At 49.3% G+C, this 15566-nt stretch overlaps 1 protein-coding gene across 1 annotated transcript; it reads left to right on the forward strand.

The window, feature by feature from the left end:
- The first annotated feature begins 9483 nt into the window (after positions 1-9483).
- Positions 9484-15003, forward strand: ZFP36L1 (ZFP36 ring finger protein like 1). The gene is made up of 2 exons (XM_040226218.1): positions 9484-9906; positions 12363-15003. Exons 1-2 carry the CDS (start codon positions 9850-9852, stop codon positions 13320-13322), a joined length of 1017 nt encoding a protein of 338 aa, XP_040082152.1. The 5' UTR covers positions 9484-9849; the 3' UTR covers positions 13323-15003.
- Positions 15004-15566: the final 563 nt, after the last annotated feature.

A 15566-nucleotide genomic window follows, 5' to 3' on the forward strand; every position in this document is an offset into this window, starting at 1 on the left:
CTATATTAAAAAAAAAAAATCCCAAACAAAACTCAAGGAATTCACCAAAAAGCCGTCTTAAAACTAAAGGAGGACTTCCCTGGTGGTACAGTGGAGAAGAATCTGCCTGCCAATGCAGGGGATGGATGCGATCCCTGGTCCGGGAAGACCCCACTTACCCTCAGAGCCACTTGGACCCTGTGCTGCAATGACTGAGCCCACGTCCTACAACTACTGAAGCCTGTTTGCCCCCAGAGCGTGTGCTCCGCAACGAGAGAAGCCACCACGATAAGAAGCCTGCTCACTGCAAGGAAGAGTAGCTTCCATCTGCTGTAACTAGAGAAAGCCCACACAAAGCAATGAAGACCCAGCACAGCCAATAAAATAAATTAAAAAAGAAAACAAACTAAAATGACTTTCGCAAGGTCATAGGATGCAAGATCAATATACAAAAGTCAACTGTGTTTCTATAAAATAGTAATGAGAAATTGAAAACAAATTAAGAAAAAAATGATAATATAGTTGGCCCCTGAACAACACTGGTTTGAACTGCACAAGTACACTTATTTTTTTCAAAAGTAAATGCAACAGTACTACACGATCCAAGGTTGGCTAAATCCGCAGATGCAGAACTGTGGATGTGAGGAACTGCACATATTCTTGAGGGCCAGCTACAAGTTCTACGTGGAGTTTTGCCTCTGAGAAAGGTTGGTGCCCCTAACTCTTGCATTGTTCAAGGGTCAACTATAGTTCCCCCCAAAAAAGAGAAATATTAGATATAAATCTAACAAAATATACATAAGATCTTGTGTTAAAAACTACAAAACACTGATTAAAGATATTGAAGAATACCTAAATAAACAGCCATATCATGTTCATGAATTAAAAGACATACTAGTAAAGAAGTAAAGATATAGTTCTTCCTGAAATTGACCTATAGACTTAATACAATTCCAATATAAAATCCCAGTAGAATTTTTTTTTCTTTTGTAGTTACAGACAAGCTGAATCTGAAATTTACATGAAAAGGCAGCAAAAGAACTAGAACAGCTAAAACAATTTGGAAAATTAGGAATAAAGTTGGAGGAATTATACAACCTGATTTTAAGACTTACTAATGGGCTTTCCATTAGTATTCTGTGGGGTCGCACAGAGTTGGACACGACTGAAGCGACTTAGCAATGGGCTTTCCAGGTGGCACAGTGGTAAAGAATCTGCTTGCCAATTCGGGAGATGCGAGAAAGGTGGGTTTGATTCCTGGGTCAGGAGGATTCCCTGGTTTAGGAAATGGCAACCCTCTTCAGTATTCTTGCCTGAAAAATTCACGGACAGAGGCGCCTGGTGAGCTACAGTCCAGGGGGTCATAAAGAGTTAAACAGGACTGAGCACACAAACACAGTTACAATAATCAAGATTGTGGAACTGGCAAAGGAATGAAACACACAGATCAACAGAACAGAATAAAAAGCAATTCAGTAGAAAAATTCAATACGTTACAAAATACAAATACAAAAATGATCTTTTGTATACAAAAAAATATACAATCACAATACAAAAATGATACTCTTTTCAATAAAGAATGTTGTGATTAGACTTCCGAGGCAAAAAAAAAAAAAATTAACCCCAACCTAAATCTATTTTACATAAAAATTAACACCAAATGGATCTCAGTGTAAAACATACAACTATAAAATTATTAGAATAAAATAGAAAATTTAATGACCTAAGGCTAGTTAAAGAGTCCTTAGATGGGTCACCAAAAAGCATGATTCATAAAACATAAAACTGATAAGTTAGCCACCATCAAGATTAAAAACTTTTGCTCTGTGAAAGATACTTTGTTCAGAGAATGAAAAGATAAGATACAGACTGCAGAAAATATTTGCAAATCACTTATTTGACAAAAGCCTATATTCAGAATATCTAAAGAACTCTCAAAGCTCAACAGTAAGAAAACAAACCCAATTAAATAATAGGTGAAAGAGGTGAACAGACATTTCATGAAAGAGGGCATATAGGTGGCAGACAAGCATACGAAAAGTTGTTTACAATCACTACCTGTTAGAGAAATGTAGATTAAAACCACAATAAAATACCACTACACAACTGTTGGAGTGATTAAAATAAAAAATACTGACAGTTATAAGTGCTGCTAAGGACAGTAGCCCCCCAGGCTTCTCTATCCATGGAATTTTCCAGGCAAGAATACTGGAGTGGGTTGCCATTTCCTACTTCAGGGGATCTTCCCGACCCAGGGATCAAACCCACATCTCTTGCATCTCCTGTGCTGGCCGGCAGATTCTTTACCGCTGAGCCACCTGGAAACTCATATATTGCTGTGGGAGGTGCATAATGGTATAGTGAAAGAAAGTGAAGTTGCCCAGTCATGTCCAACTCTTTGTGACCCCATGGACTGTACCCTTCCAGGCTCCTTTGTCCATGGGATTTTCCAGGCAAGAATATTGGAGTGGGTTGCCATTTCCTTCTCTAGCAAAATGGTATACTCACTCTCAAGTAAGGTTTGCCTTTTTTTTTTTTAAACTTTAACATACACTTACTATGTGATCCGGTAATCCTACTCCTACTTATTTACCCTCAAGAAATAAGAACTTATGTTCACACAAAAATCTATACACAGTGTTTACTGCAGCTCTATTTACAATGGCCCCAAACTGGAAATAATCCAGTGACTTTTAACAGGTGAATAAACCAATGGTGGTAGAGCCATACAGTGAAATACTATTCTTCATTTAAAAGGAATGAACTATTGATACATGCAACAACATGGCTAAGTCTCAAGGGCAATGTGCTCTGTGAAATCATATTGACTGTATGATTCCAGTTATCTGGCATTCTAGAAAAGACGAAATGACACTGTAGACAACAGATCAGTGCTTGCCAGAGTAAGGGATGGGGAGGGTCTGACCACACAGAGGAGGGCAGGCAACCCACTCCAGTATTCTTGCCTGGAGAAGCCCATGGACAGAGGAGCCTGGCGGGCTACAGTCCATAGGATGGCAGTTAGACACGACTGAAGCGACTTAGCACAGCACAGCTGACCACAAAGGGAGAGCATGATGGAGTTTTGGGGGGATAATGGAACTGTTCTGTTTCCCAACTGAAGTGGTAGCTACATAAATATACTCACACATTAAAATCCATAGAATTGTATATCAAATAGAGGTCAATTTTACTCTATTTTAAATTAAATAGTAAAGTTACAGGAATGTACAAATACAAATTGAAACGACGACTTTGGAGGAAACGAATATTCCTTGAAGAAAGAAGAGAGAAGACAGACACATTGCCTTGATGGAGGGGAGAGGGTGCCAAGAATGGTTGAGGAAGTGATGCTTGAGCTGGGTTCTAAAGAATGATTGAGAATTTACTTGGGTCAAAGGAAGGTCAATTCAGATAGAAGAAACTGAACGTGTCAAGGCCCTGGGGCAGGAGGAAGGATGGCTCATTTTCATCTGAAACAGACCAGCGCACAGGGAGTGCCTTGGAGGGATGGGAGAGATGGTGGTGGGGAGTGGCAGGGGGATGAAAGTCAAGAACTGAGGAGTAAAAGAGTCTGATCATGCTAGATTATGGGTTTCATTTTTACTCTACAAGGGATAGGTAGTGAAGGGTTTGAGGCAATTGTATAACACAAGATCCTGAAGAAGGGAATGGCTACCCACTCTAGTATTCTTGTCTGGGAAATCCCATGGACAAAGGAGCCTGGCAGGCCACAGTCCATGGGGTCTCACCGAGTCGGACAGGACTGAGCAACTAACACACACAGAAAACACAAGATCAGATCTAGGTTTTGGAAAAAAATTCCTTGGGCTGCCCGAAGGAAAGGATTTGGAGAGCACACAGGAATCTTAAGAGTTGGAAAGGACCTCTCAAACAAGATTTCTCAATCTTGGTACTATTGATGTTTTGGGGCAGATAATTTCTTGGTGCGGGGCGGGGGGTGCGTGGCCGGGGGTGCGTGGCCAGGGGTTGGCCTGTGCGTTGCAGGATGTTCAGTAGCATCCTTGGTCTCAACCCACAAGATTCCGGTAGCACTGACCTTCCCTCCTCCAGCTGTGACAGCTAGAAAACTTCTCTAGACATTGCCAAATATTCACTACGGGTTTATCAACCCTGGTTGAGAAGCACCACTCTAAAACAACCAAATTCAACATTTCTGGCTTCACAATAGAATCGTCTAGGGAGCTTAGGAAATACAAATACTGGCCTTCACCCCAGACCAACTGAAGCAGAATCTTTGGAGGTGAGGTGGGGCCCAACGCCCAGCATTATTTTAAAAGCTTCCCAGATGATTGTGCTCAGAGTGATGTTTGGGTACCACAGCCTAGTCCCCATCTCAGAAGACTGAGCCCAGACTAGAGAAATGACCCCCTGAACCGGAGGCAGAGTAGCTCCAGAATCCCTTACTCCTGGACCAGTGCTCATTCCATTGAAACCTGTGGCCTTTTAACAGCTGCACAGAATATGCCCTGGGGGTAATAACAAGAAAAAAAAAAAGAATATGCCCTGGGCAAACTGTGGAAGCCCAGCCTCCCTGAGTGACCAGCGCTGGCTTTCTGAACATTCCAGTGTTAAGGCCCCTCTTCCTGCAAAGCCCAGGCCCTCCCTCCCTTCCTGCCACCCCTGGAACCTCTGCCCCTTCCTTGTACTCCTGCTGCTAGATTCATGGTGACCAGAGAGTCTGAATGGGCTCAACAGCAAGGGCCGGGTGCAAACTGAAAACATTTACTGACCACCTACACAGGATCTATTCATGAGTTGCAGGTAATAGAGATGTCCTGGCCCTTAGGAGTTCAGCCTAGTGGGGAGTAAACAGGTAATTTCCATAAAATGCTGCAGGCTACAAACGGCACCACTAGGAAAGAAGTATTTTGCCTGCTGGGGAGCTGCCTGAAACCCCAGGAAAAGGAAGCCCCAGGGAGGGGTGTGCAGCAACCATCAGCAACTGTTAGCAGCTTAGAGTGGCTGAAGGGGAAATGGCTCTCAGGGGTTAGCACTGTCGGGAAAGGGCTACATTTTCCTGAACACCCCAGAGGCGAAGGGACCTGCCCGAGGTTGTGCAACTGGTAACCAGCTGACACAGTTGGGCTTCCCATCAAAGTCTAGGTGGCTCAAAACTCATGGGCTATCCTGTGTCTCTAGGCAGGTGACCCAGGCAAGGAAAGAGGGGTTATATAGCTGGTGGGTTAGCCTGGGAACTTAATGGAATGATGGGACATTTCTGCAGGAAAAGTGTTAAAACAACTGAACCAAGAAGTAGGTTTAGATATCCCGCTGCCAGGCAATGAGACTCCCCAAGGCTGTGGTAGCCCTGGGGTTGGATTCCCAGTCCTACCAGGAGGTGGTGGGCTCCCTGAGCTGTACCCTAAAGGTTCCCAACACTGTGCAGAGTTGCATTTACAGCAGACCCTCAAGCGCCCTCTCTTGAAGCCTCTGCCTCGTTCATAGGATACTGGCAGCTGAGCTGTGGCCACTAAGCACTGAGGTTGCTTGAGAATATTGAGAAAAAGAAGAGTCTGGCTTTTATTGGATATCAACAGGGCCAAGTGATCTAGTTTTCAGAAATACCTGTGACAACCCAGTATTTTTCAGTTGGGCAGCAGATCCTGATCACCTCATCTTGATTCACCTTGCTCTTTCCCAGGCTCTGGGGCCAGTGCCCTCTGCCCCTTTCCAGGCATCCAGGCCTGCTTTGTCCAGGCCTGGGCCTGGGCAGGAGGTTGGGGGGGGGGGGAGGTCAGAGAGTGATCCAGATCAAAGCTATCAGCTGATCATTTTATAGAAGAATCTATATTGGAGAATCCTTTGCAAAGTGAATACTTCCTGAATTTGTTTTATGTTTTAATAAGACACCAAGAATGGTTTAATTTACACATACACAAACATATGGGCTGGACATACACAAGGGTTCAGCTAGGCATGAGACTAGACACTTTACCTGCCAATTTAAGGCTTAATTGTTATCCCTACTTTAGAGGCTTTGGTCAGTGTCTTGGAAAAAGGTTAAGAAGTGGCAGAGCCAAGATTTGGATTCCAAACCGCCCAAACTGCAAAGCCCTGGACCACTGATTCTTCTTACACCTTGGTGTTTGAGTCACTAACGTGAAATTTACAAAGAATGCAGATTCCTGGTCCCATCCCAGAGTAACTGATTCAGTGGGCCTGGAACCAGGGGAACCTGCATTCCACACGCGAATCTGAACCAGGTAACTCTGCAACAGCACTTGTCCCTTGTCCTAGGGTCTCAGCTAGCAGAGGTTGGAGGGAAGCGCGGGGTCTGATCTGAGAATTTGGGCTTTTTTTTTTGCAAATTACTTGACGCTGGGAAAGAAGCGCAACATCGCAGTAGCCCGTCGCCCCACACTCTCACCTGCCTCGAGGTGCGCCCAAACTGGCCGAAGGAGTTTGTCCGTCGCGCTTCCCTAATTCTGAGGACTTTCACTTTCCTCTTTTCGTAAAACCTAAAACCCCCCCAAGCCGAAAATACCTGGCTAGCCCCTCCTCGCATAGACGACCGGCTCCGTGTGAGCGGGGAGGGCCCGGACGTCGGGCCCAGGACGGCAAACCTGGCCCGTCGCCTCCCGGTCGGAAAAGGTAGTGCAGGTGACTGGGCGGCGGCTCTGGGCTGGGCGCGGGCGAGGAACCCGAGGGCTGAGCGCAGGCGGCGGCGGAGGGCGGCGCACGCCTCCCGTCGGGCTTCCGGCCCGGGTCGCGGCTGGCTGCCGTTGCCCCAACACCCGGCACCTGCCGAGCACGTACGGGGCGCGGGGTCGAGGGGGCGCGCAGGCCGGCTCTGTCCCTCCTCCGCCCGGCGGGACGCTGCTCCCCGGTCCGCCGCGGCTCGGATGCCAGGTCAGCGAAGGGTTAAGGAGGCCGGCTCCCTCACCCTTGGAAAGTCCCCGAAATGACGTTGCAACCCAACAATTAAAAAAAAGAGTTTAATTATAGAGACAGGCTCTGGGAGTTGGAACAAACCCGGTCGGTCGATGGGGCCGGTAAACAACTCCGGAGCGAGCGGGCCGGGCTGGACGCCGCCCGCGGAGCCAGCGCCCCTGGGAGCGGGGGAGGGGAGCGCCCTCCAGGAGTTGGGAACCGAAGGAAATTCGAGGAATCGGCCTTCTTTTGGCGGGGGGGGGGGGGGGGGGGGGGGGGGTGGGGAGTGGAAGACTTTTTAGCTAGCCCGCGGAGCCAAGGCCCCGTCATGGTGCTTTTGGCGGTCCCGCAGTCGCGGGGGTTGTGGGGGGAGGTAAGAGGAGCCACCTGGAGGGGGGGCCCTGGGTGCGGGTCGGGACTGGCCCTGGGCCCCGCCCGCTCCGGGCCCCTACCCCCTGACTTTCCACCCCCGCTTCTCCCCCCCCCCCCCCCCCCCCCCCCCCCCAGCAGAGCTTCGCGAACCCTCCAGATTTAAAGACCAATGGGCCCTTTTCTTCATTTTTTTCTTGCGGGGAGAGTGGGGGTATAGAGAACTGAAATAGCTTCACATCAGGACGCAGACTTAACCTTGTGGTTTTAACGCGCACCCTATTCTGTCCTGAAATCTGGAACTCATTACCTCATCACTAAGAAACTGCACGAAACCGCTCCCCCCACCCCCCTCCTCGAAGCGGGGACTAGAGAGAGCAAACAGCCCTTTAAGAAAGAAACCTACATTTGAATGATTTAAATTAAGGTGGATGGAAGTTATTTCCCCTTCTGGCGCTTGCCAGATTTCAAGAAAAGCTGAAAAAATGGGAACAGGGGGAGGGAAGCAACAGGCAAAAGAAGACACCAAAAGAAGAAAAGCAAGGGGGCAGCGGCCAGGTTAAAAGTGGGGGCCATTAATTTAAGTCACAGGGGACAAATAAAAGCAGAGCTGACTGGGGATCACATACATTGCACATACATTGGTTCATGGCTGCAGCAAAGGTGGTGTGTTTCATGAAGATGGAAAAAAAAAAGACAACAGGTTCCTAAAACAGTTGTGATTTGGAAGGTTTCCGGGTTTGCTCGGAGGCTGATAAATAAATAAGAAATACAGTAAAAATGTGTGTGGTGGTGGAGGCGGCGAGAGTGCGACTCCAGCGCTCTGCTCCGCCCGCCCGGACCTTTTCAAAGAAACGTGCTCATAATGGGGTGACCTAATTACATCGCAATGGAACCCGCTCTTAGCCACTCAGCGCACGGGGTTTCATAACAGACCCGGCGGCCTCGAGTGCTGGGAAGAAACGTGCGAGGACTGAGGAGGCGGCCGGGCACGCGGGGAAATAGGAAAGAAACGCAGCCCCGCGGTTTCCACCTCGATCTGTGGGGGACGCATTCGCAACTTTTTATGTGGGTGGGTGGAGGGGTGTCCGAACAAACTAAATAAATATATACTTTCCAATTTTCAGAAGAGTAATTGCCAACTCGAGGCCTTTCGGTTTCGAGGATCCCATGCCCCCCGCCCCCCATCCCGCCAAAACAGCGCAGTGTGACAAGCCATATGTTCCATTCCCGTGAGGGCGGGGGAGAAGCAACAGTAAGTGTCGCCTCCCCCCATCTTTGTATCTTCATTCTTGCCAAAGTAACTTTTTTTTTTTTTCTTGGTTCCAGCGTCTGTGGTGTGTATACGTGTTGCTTAGGGAGTTTCGGGCGCAACCTGTGGTTCAGAGCGCGGGGCAAGTTGTGCGTTGCTGGGTGATTTTTTTTCGGGGGTGGGCAGAAGGGCGTTCGTGAGGATTCAGGTTTGTTTTAGAAAACTATTTAAAGATTGCTGCGTGCAATAAATACCACTCCCAGGCCCGTGAAAACAAACAATCAGCCCGGGCGGGGGTCTTTTTCGTGGAGCACCCCCCCCCACCCCACCCCCCCGCCCGGGCTCAGACTTGGAGGGTGTCCGCTGCACAGCGAACGCCAGTGTAGACACGAGCGGCGCGCGAAATCGCTTGGTGCTCGCCGTCGCCAGGCCCGGTCCTCCAGGGTGTTTGTGTGTGTGTGTGTTTTGGGGGGAACCTCCTTAGTCCTTGTCCCTCCCCCGCCCCTGAATAAACAAAACCCTAGGCTTGAACGCTCTGTGCTCCCCTTATTTCCAGTTTCCTCTCCCCGTGGGATTTGCGGAGGGGAACCAAGGGCTGAAGAGATTTCGGGGACAGAGTGAAGTTGTGCGGGAACTTAGAGAAGTTTCAAGGGAGATCGGCACAAGATGGAAACCAGGCGCTTAGGACGGGCTTCTGCTCCCGCTAGCAAAAAGAGAAAGTCGAGCCCGCCTTCCTGCCCTACCAAAAAAAAAAAAAAAAAGAAAGAAAAATAACAACACAACAACAAGAACCCCGAAGAGTGTGGAATGAGTGATGTCACAGAGCAGCGCTCGCAGGCTGACAAAAGGGGGGCGCCCCTTCCCCACCCCCCGCGCCGCGCGCGGCCCCAGAAAGGGGCGCCGGCAGCCCGGGGTAGACAGGCGAGCGGACTCGAAAGTTTTCCTCTTTAAGAAAAAAAAAAGTTGTGCGCGGCTCGCAGTGGGTTTTTTTTTTTTTCTCCCCTCTTCGCCTTCTTTCCTCGTCTCCCCTCCCCCCTCTTCCTTTTGAAAGTTTCTTTTTTTTTTCCCCCGAGTTTGACCGCATGGCTGATTCAACTTCAGTGTCAATCAACTTTTTTTTCTCCTCTTCCTCATTTAAATAAGTTTAAAGCTCCTCCTCCCCCTCCGGCCCACCAAATCTGAAACTTATATAAATTGGGCTTCGCGCGCCGCAGCTCGGGAGAGTCAGAAAGGCGAGGGGCGCTGGGAGCAGGCGTGTGGGACTCCTGACCGGAGAGCCGGAGGCTGCGCCTTCCCCGCACCGGGACTTTCGCGACACACCAGACCCTTGTCCCTGCCCCGCGCGAGCGCCCAAGATGACCACCACCCTCGTGTCTGCCACCATCTTCGACTTGAGCGAAGTTTTATGCAAGGTAAGGTGGGGCGCAGCGCTTGCTTTTCAAAGTCTTTTTTCTTTTGTCCTCAAAAAGAATCTCCAAAAGTTTAGGTCTGGACAGGCAGCGGTGGGGGAGAGAAAGAGGCGAGATGGTTGTTTTTTCCGCCTCATTTTTCTCCCCAGTTTGAAGGAATTTGGCTTTCTCCTCCCCACCCTTTGCGTTTCAACTGTTCTGGCGGGGATTACCTGGGAATCCAGAGACCAGAGTTTTAGGGGCGCAGTGTGCGTGGGGGCTGCCCTGGGCAATGTTTGGGATTGGGGCAATTTTTCGGTGATTCTTTTCGTCCGTGACGTGCCACTCTTGAGCCCGGCTTCGCTAGTCCGCTGCGTTTCGAGTGTTGCCGCTCCCGGGAGGGAGTTCGAGTCTCTCCAGCCACGTTGCCGGACTGCAGGTCGGGAGGTGCGGGTCCCTCGGGAAGGAGAATCTCAGGATGACGTTTTGCTGGGTGATTTCCCCCTCTGTTCTGGAGAGGCTGGGGATCTGCGAGAAAAAGGCCAAGAGTTGTGATTCAAAGGATGTCAAACAAGTTTGCACTAGGACTTCAGTTCGCCCCAGCTCGACAGGCTTGCTCTTGTGATAGCCGATCGTGCTGCAAACTTTGGGGGTGAAAGTGGCACTCGGTTCACCCCTTTCCTCTTTTCTGACAAAATGAGACTCGTGGATATGGACGGGATTGGGGGGGGGGCGGGGGGGGAGACACGACGACAAAATGCCCGTCTGAGCTCTAGGGTCTTGGCGAGGAAGGATTTAATGAGGGCCTCCTTAAGTCGTGTAGCTTCCTAGCCGGTGTGGAAAAAAAAGAGTTTTAAATCCGAAATATTTATTCCAGAAGTGCAGTTTAAGGCTATATAACAGAAACCTGTGGATGTTAAATTTTTTTTTCGCCCCCTCTCCCCAGTTTGAAAGAAGCTGCTTGGCTACTTTTAATTGCTAAAGTGTTTTGCCTTCTTTTAAACACGTCGAGTCATGTTGCTGTCTTTTCCTAGCTTGCTTCTCCAGTCGGTGCAGCTGCCAGGGCCCCAGGGCTGCAGGGTTGGGGTGCAGGGACACCCTGGAGCTGAAGAGCAACATCAAAAAGTTTGAATTTCAGTTTCCTTCCCTCCCTGTGCTTTTCCAAACTTCAGTTGCCCTGGCGGCTGCCTGAGCTAGCCAGCACTTCTTCCTTCTTTTCGCGGCTCTCTGGCTCTTTGATCTATTTCTCTTTCTCTTGCTCCCTCCCCCCTCAGGACTTTTTAAATGAACCTCATTGTTGGGAACTGGCTCTCCACTGGGTTCCTGTAATCCGCTCCAGGGGGTGGTTGCTGTTACAGATTCCCGATCCCCCGCAGCTGATCCTGAGGGGCCAACTTTAGAATTTGCACAATGACACCCACATGGGCCTGGAAGCCAACTCCCAGGTCCCCTGCTCACACCCTTTCCAAATCTTGGGTACAGGTTGGGCAGGTGAATTGAGTCCCATTGGAACAGAGACCTGCCTGTGGTGCCTCTGCCCCCTGCCCCACCTCCCCCACGTCCATTATTGACTGGGAGGAGGCTGGGGGGATTTGGTGCTTTCCTTTTCCTTCCCACCTGCAGCTTTGCGTTAAAGATTAAACACTGGCGCTCTTATCCAAGCCTGCTCTTGCAGCCAGGAGACTAACTGCAAAGGCATCCTCTCAGCGGAGGGGGTGGGGTGCGCAGTGAATGGTGGGAGAGATCATTGTAGAAGGCTCCCCTTCTGGGAGCATGGGAGTTTTGTATTCAGGGATCACATCCCTCTCCCCGTAGCCACCCCCTCCCCCCCAATCAGGGATTGCTCCTCTAGCCCCTCCCTCTCCCCTCTCAGCAGCTAGGTAAAGTGAAGGCAGTCTGGAAACCTGTTGCCAAAGCAATAGATCGCTTCTGAAGGAGGAAGTTGAGAGTCTTCACCAGGCTGTGTGTTTGTGTGTGTGGAGGGGGCGGGGGGGCGGGGGTAGTCAGTTAAGCAGGGACTGATTGAAAGGAGACCTAGCCCATAGTCTCCTGCGGTTTACCTTTTTTTGTTAGGAGGGTGGGAAATGAGAGTTTGTGAGTTGTGTGAGATACTTTAAACTGAGGAAGGTTAAGTTGGATTTTCTGGATGAAAGTGGTAGCTTTGGGGACAGGATATGACAGTGCATTCCAGGGACCCAGGGATTGGCATGGAGTAGGTGCATGTGTAAAACAATTTCTCACATAGGCCAGGATTTTTGTGGTTTCTTCTGCCTGGGACCAAAGTAAACCCTGTTGGCTGGTGGAATGGGAGAGAGAGGAGGAGGGGGCTTGCCAGGGGAGAGGTGAGGATGGTGAGTTCCTTTGAGAGAGAGGGAGCATTTCTGATCGTGGAGGGGGCTGCCCTTAGGAGGTACTCTTCTTGGGCCTGGTGGATGGCCTTTGCCGCTAACCACAGTCTCTCTCCTCTCTTTCCTCTGCAGGGTAACAAGATGCTCAACTACAGTACTCCCAGTGCCGGGGGTTGCCTGCTGGACAGGAAGGCGGTGGGCACCCCTGCCGGCGGGGGCTTCCCCCGGAGGCACTCGGTCACTCTGCCCAGCTCCAAATTCCACCAGAATCAGCTCCTCAGCAGCCTCAAGGGTGAGCCAGCCCCAGCTCTGAGCTCTCGGGACAGCCGCTTCCGAGACCGCTCTTTCTCAGAAGGGGGCGAGCGGCTGCTGCCCCCCCAGAAGCAGCCGGGAAGCGGCCAGGTCAACTCCAGCCGCTACAAGACGGAGCTGTGCCGCCCCTTCGAGGAGAACGGAGCCTGTAAGTACGGCGACAAGTGCCAGTTCGCCCACGGCATCCACGAGCTCCGAAGCCTGACCCGCCACCCCAAGTACAAGACGGAGCTGTGCCGCACCTTCCACACCATCGGCTTCTGCCCGTATGGCCCCCGCTGCCACTTCATCCACAACGCCGAGGAACGCCGTGCCCTGGCCGGGGCCCGGGACCTCTCTGCTGACCGTCCCCGCCTCCAGCATAGCTTTAGCTTTGCTGGGTTTCCCAGTGCCGCCGCCACCGCCGCTGCCACGGGGCTGCTGGACAGCCCCACATCCATCACCCCACCCCCCATCCTGAGCGCCGATGACCTCCTGGGCTCACCCACCCTCCCCGATGGCACCAATAACCCCTTCGCCTTCTCCAGCCAGGAGCTGGCGAGCCTCTTTGCCCCTAGCATGGGGCTGCCCGGGGGTGGCTCCCCGACCACCTTCCTCTTCCGGCCCATGTCTGAGTCCCCTCACATGTTTGACTCTCCCCCCAGCCCTCAGGATTCTCTCTCGGACCAGGAGGGCTACCTGAGCAGCTCCAGCAGCAGCCACAGTGGCTCAGACTCCCCTACTTTGGACAACTCAAGACGCCTGCCCATTTTCAGCAGACTTTCCATCTCAGATGACTAAACCAGGGTAGGGAGGGACCCCCCTGCCTACTCCCCTCCCCCACCCCCTCATCCCCTCCCCACATCCCCTCCCGTTACCTCCCTCCCCTTCCGACTCCTGACAAACCCCTACATTAACAAGGTTAAGCTCAACCCCTTTCCCCCAGAACCTTGGAATGCCCCCTCCCTCTCCCCTCTTTACACCCCACCCCCCAACATAAGGACAAGTCAGTTTGTCAGTAGCTTCCTCTGGCTTGAACCCCCTCGATTTTTATAGCCCACTTAACCATGCATAACAGACAAGTCCCATATTTGTCAGTAGATGCCTTTTTTTTTTTTTACCCCCCCACCTGGCTTAAGCCTTAAGTGCCAAATCACAAAAGAAAAAGCAGTAACAGTTTACAGAAGCAACTTAGTGCCTTGTAATCTAACTTTGTCACTGTGACTACATTACCTCTTCAGCGCCAGAGGGCACCCGTGGGCCTCCCCAGAGCCTCTGCCCAGGGGGAGGGGGAGGTGGGGGGGGCATGTAGACCCAGCAGCTCCCTCCACTGGCAACACAATTGCACCTTTCCTTAATTTCAGTCTCCCACACACTTCTTCCCTCCCTCTCCCTGGTAGCCCCCACGCCCCCCTCGGGAGAGTTGTTGCCAGACTTGGGTTTTTGGGGAAACCTGTCTTGACATTCAAAACCTTTTTTCTTCCCGACCTGAACCTCTGTTGACTAATCTTGCCTGGGTTCGTGTAGGTCTGCAGGAAGGAAGACTGCAAAAGCGGATGAAGATTGTGACATAAGTGGGACTTTGTGATTTAATTTTTTTCTTTTTTAAGTGGGGAGGAAGGGGAAGCTAGATGGACTATGAGAGACTTGATTTTGGTGCTAAAGTTCCCCAGTTCATATGTGACATCTTAAAAAATAACAACAAAAAGAGAGAAAAGCTTAAAAAAAAAAAACATGTAAGGGGTGAGCAGTTAATGGTATTCATTCCACATACAATATCTGTGTAAAACGATTTCCTGTAGAAGTAGCTTTAATGGTTTTTGCTCTAGAATACCGTAGGTCTATCCTTAGAGCACTCACGCCATGCTTTTTTCCCTGGGTTTTAAACTTCATATAACTTTCAGAAATTGGAGAGCAAAAATTTTGCTTGTCACTGCACATCAATATAAAAAAGCTTATTTAACTTATCAAAACGTATTTATTGCCAAACTATGCTTTTTTTTTGTTAATTTTGTTCATATTTATCGGGATGACAAATCCATAGAATATATTCTTTTATGTTAAATTATGATCTTCATATTAATCTTAAAATTTTGTGACGTGTCTTTTTCCTTTTTTTCCACAGTTTTAATATATTATTCTTCAACGACATTTTTTTGTAACTTTACACTTTTTTTGGTTATTTTATTTTAAAAAAATGAAAAATTAATTTAAAAAAATGCAAAAAACTGTTGGATTATTTATTTTAGAAATTTCCCCCCTTTGTGTTGGACTGCAAATTGAGTTTCTTTCTCTTTTGGCCTTTCACAACTAGGACTGAGAATGTATGTAAAAGTTCTGTGACAGTACAGAAGGAAAACAACTTTTTATGTATAGCTTCTAAAAGGGAAAAAAAAAAAAGAAACCCTTTGACTTCCACGTGCCCATCTCAAGACATTCCGATTGCAGATTTGAGGTTCTGGATTCCAGGTTTTGGAGTTTTCCAATGTTAATACAAACAGAACTGGCACACCACACCTTAAGATGAATGTAATTATTATTCCTCTTGCTGGTCACTACCGTCGCTTTCTATTTCTCTTTCTTTGTGTGAATTTATTTAAAAAAAAAAACTTTTTGTAACGACTATTTGCAGTTTAAAAATCAATAAACCCATTTTTTTCAAGAAACATCGATGGTGAAGCTGGTTTTGCTTGCTTTGGTTTTACTGTGCCTGTAGGCTTGTCCTTTGTAGATGAGGTAGGTGCTAGGAAGGGGAGGAGGGGGGAAGGGCCCTGGTTGATTTCTTCTTAGTCTTTAACAGCTAAACCAGTGGCTGGTTCCTTTTGTTGAGGTTGGAAGTCTGTTGAGCTTAGAGGGGATGGTGTGCGAGTTGATTGCAAAGCAGACTGTATTTGTATTAACCTGCCCAGTTGTTGGTTGTTGACTAGGGGCCAGCCTTATCCACCCTGTAGCCTCGAAGGTTCTTCTGGAGACCTGAGGCATGGGGGCTTCCAGTCTTCCCTGCTTAGTCTGTGGTCCTAATGTTTGGCGTGCTGAAATGATAAG

The sequence above is a fragment of the Oryx dammah genome, unplaced genomic scaffold (genome assembly GCF_014754425.2).
Source record: "Oryx dammah isolate SB20612 unplaced genomic scaffold, SCBI_Odam_1.1 HiC_scaffold_26, whole genome shotgun sequence".
NCBI lineage: Eukaryota > Metazoa > Chordata > Mammalia > Artiodactyla > Bovidae > Oryx > Oryx dammah.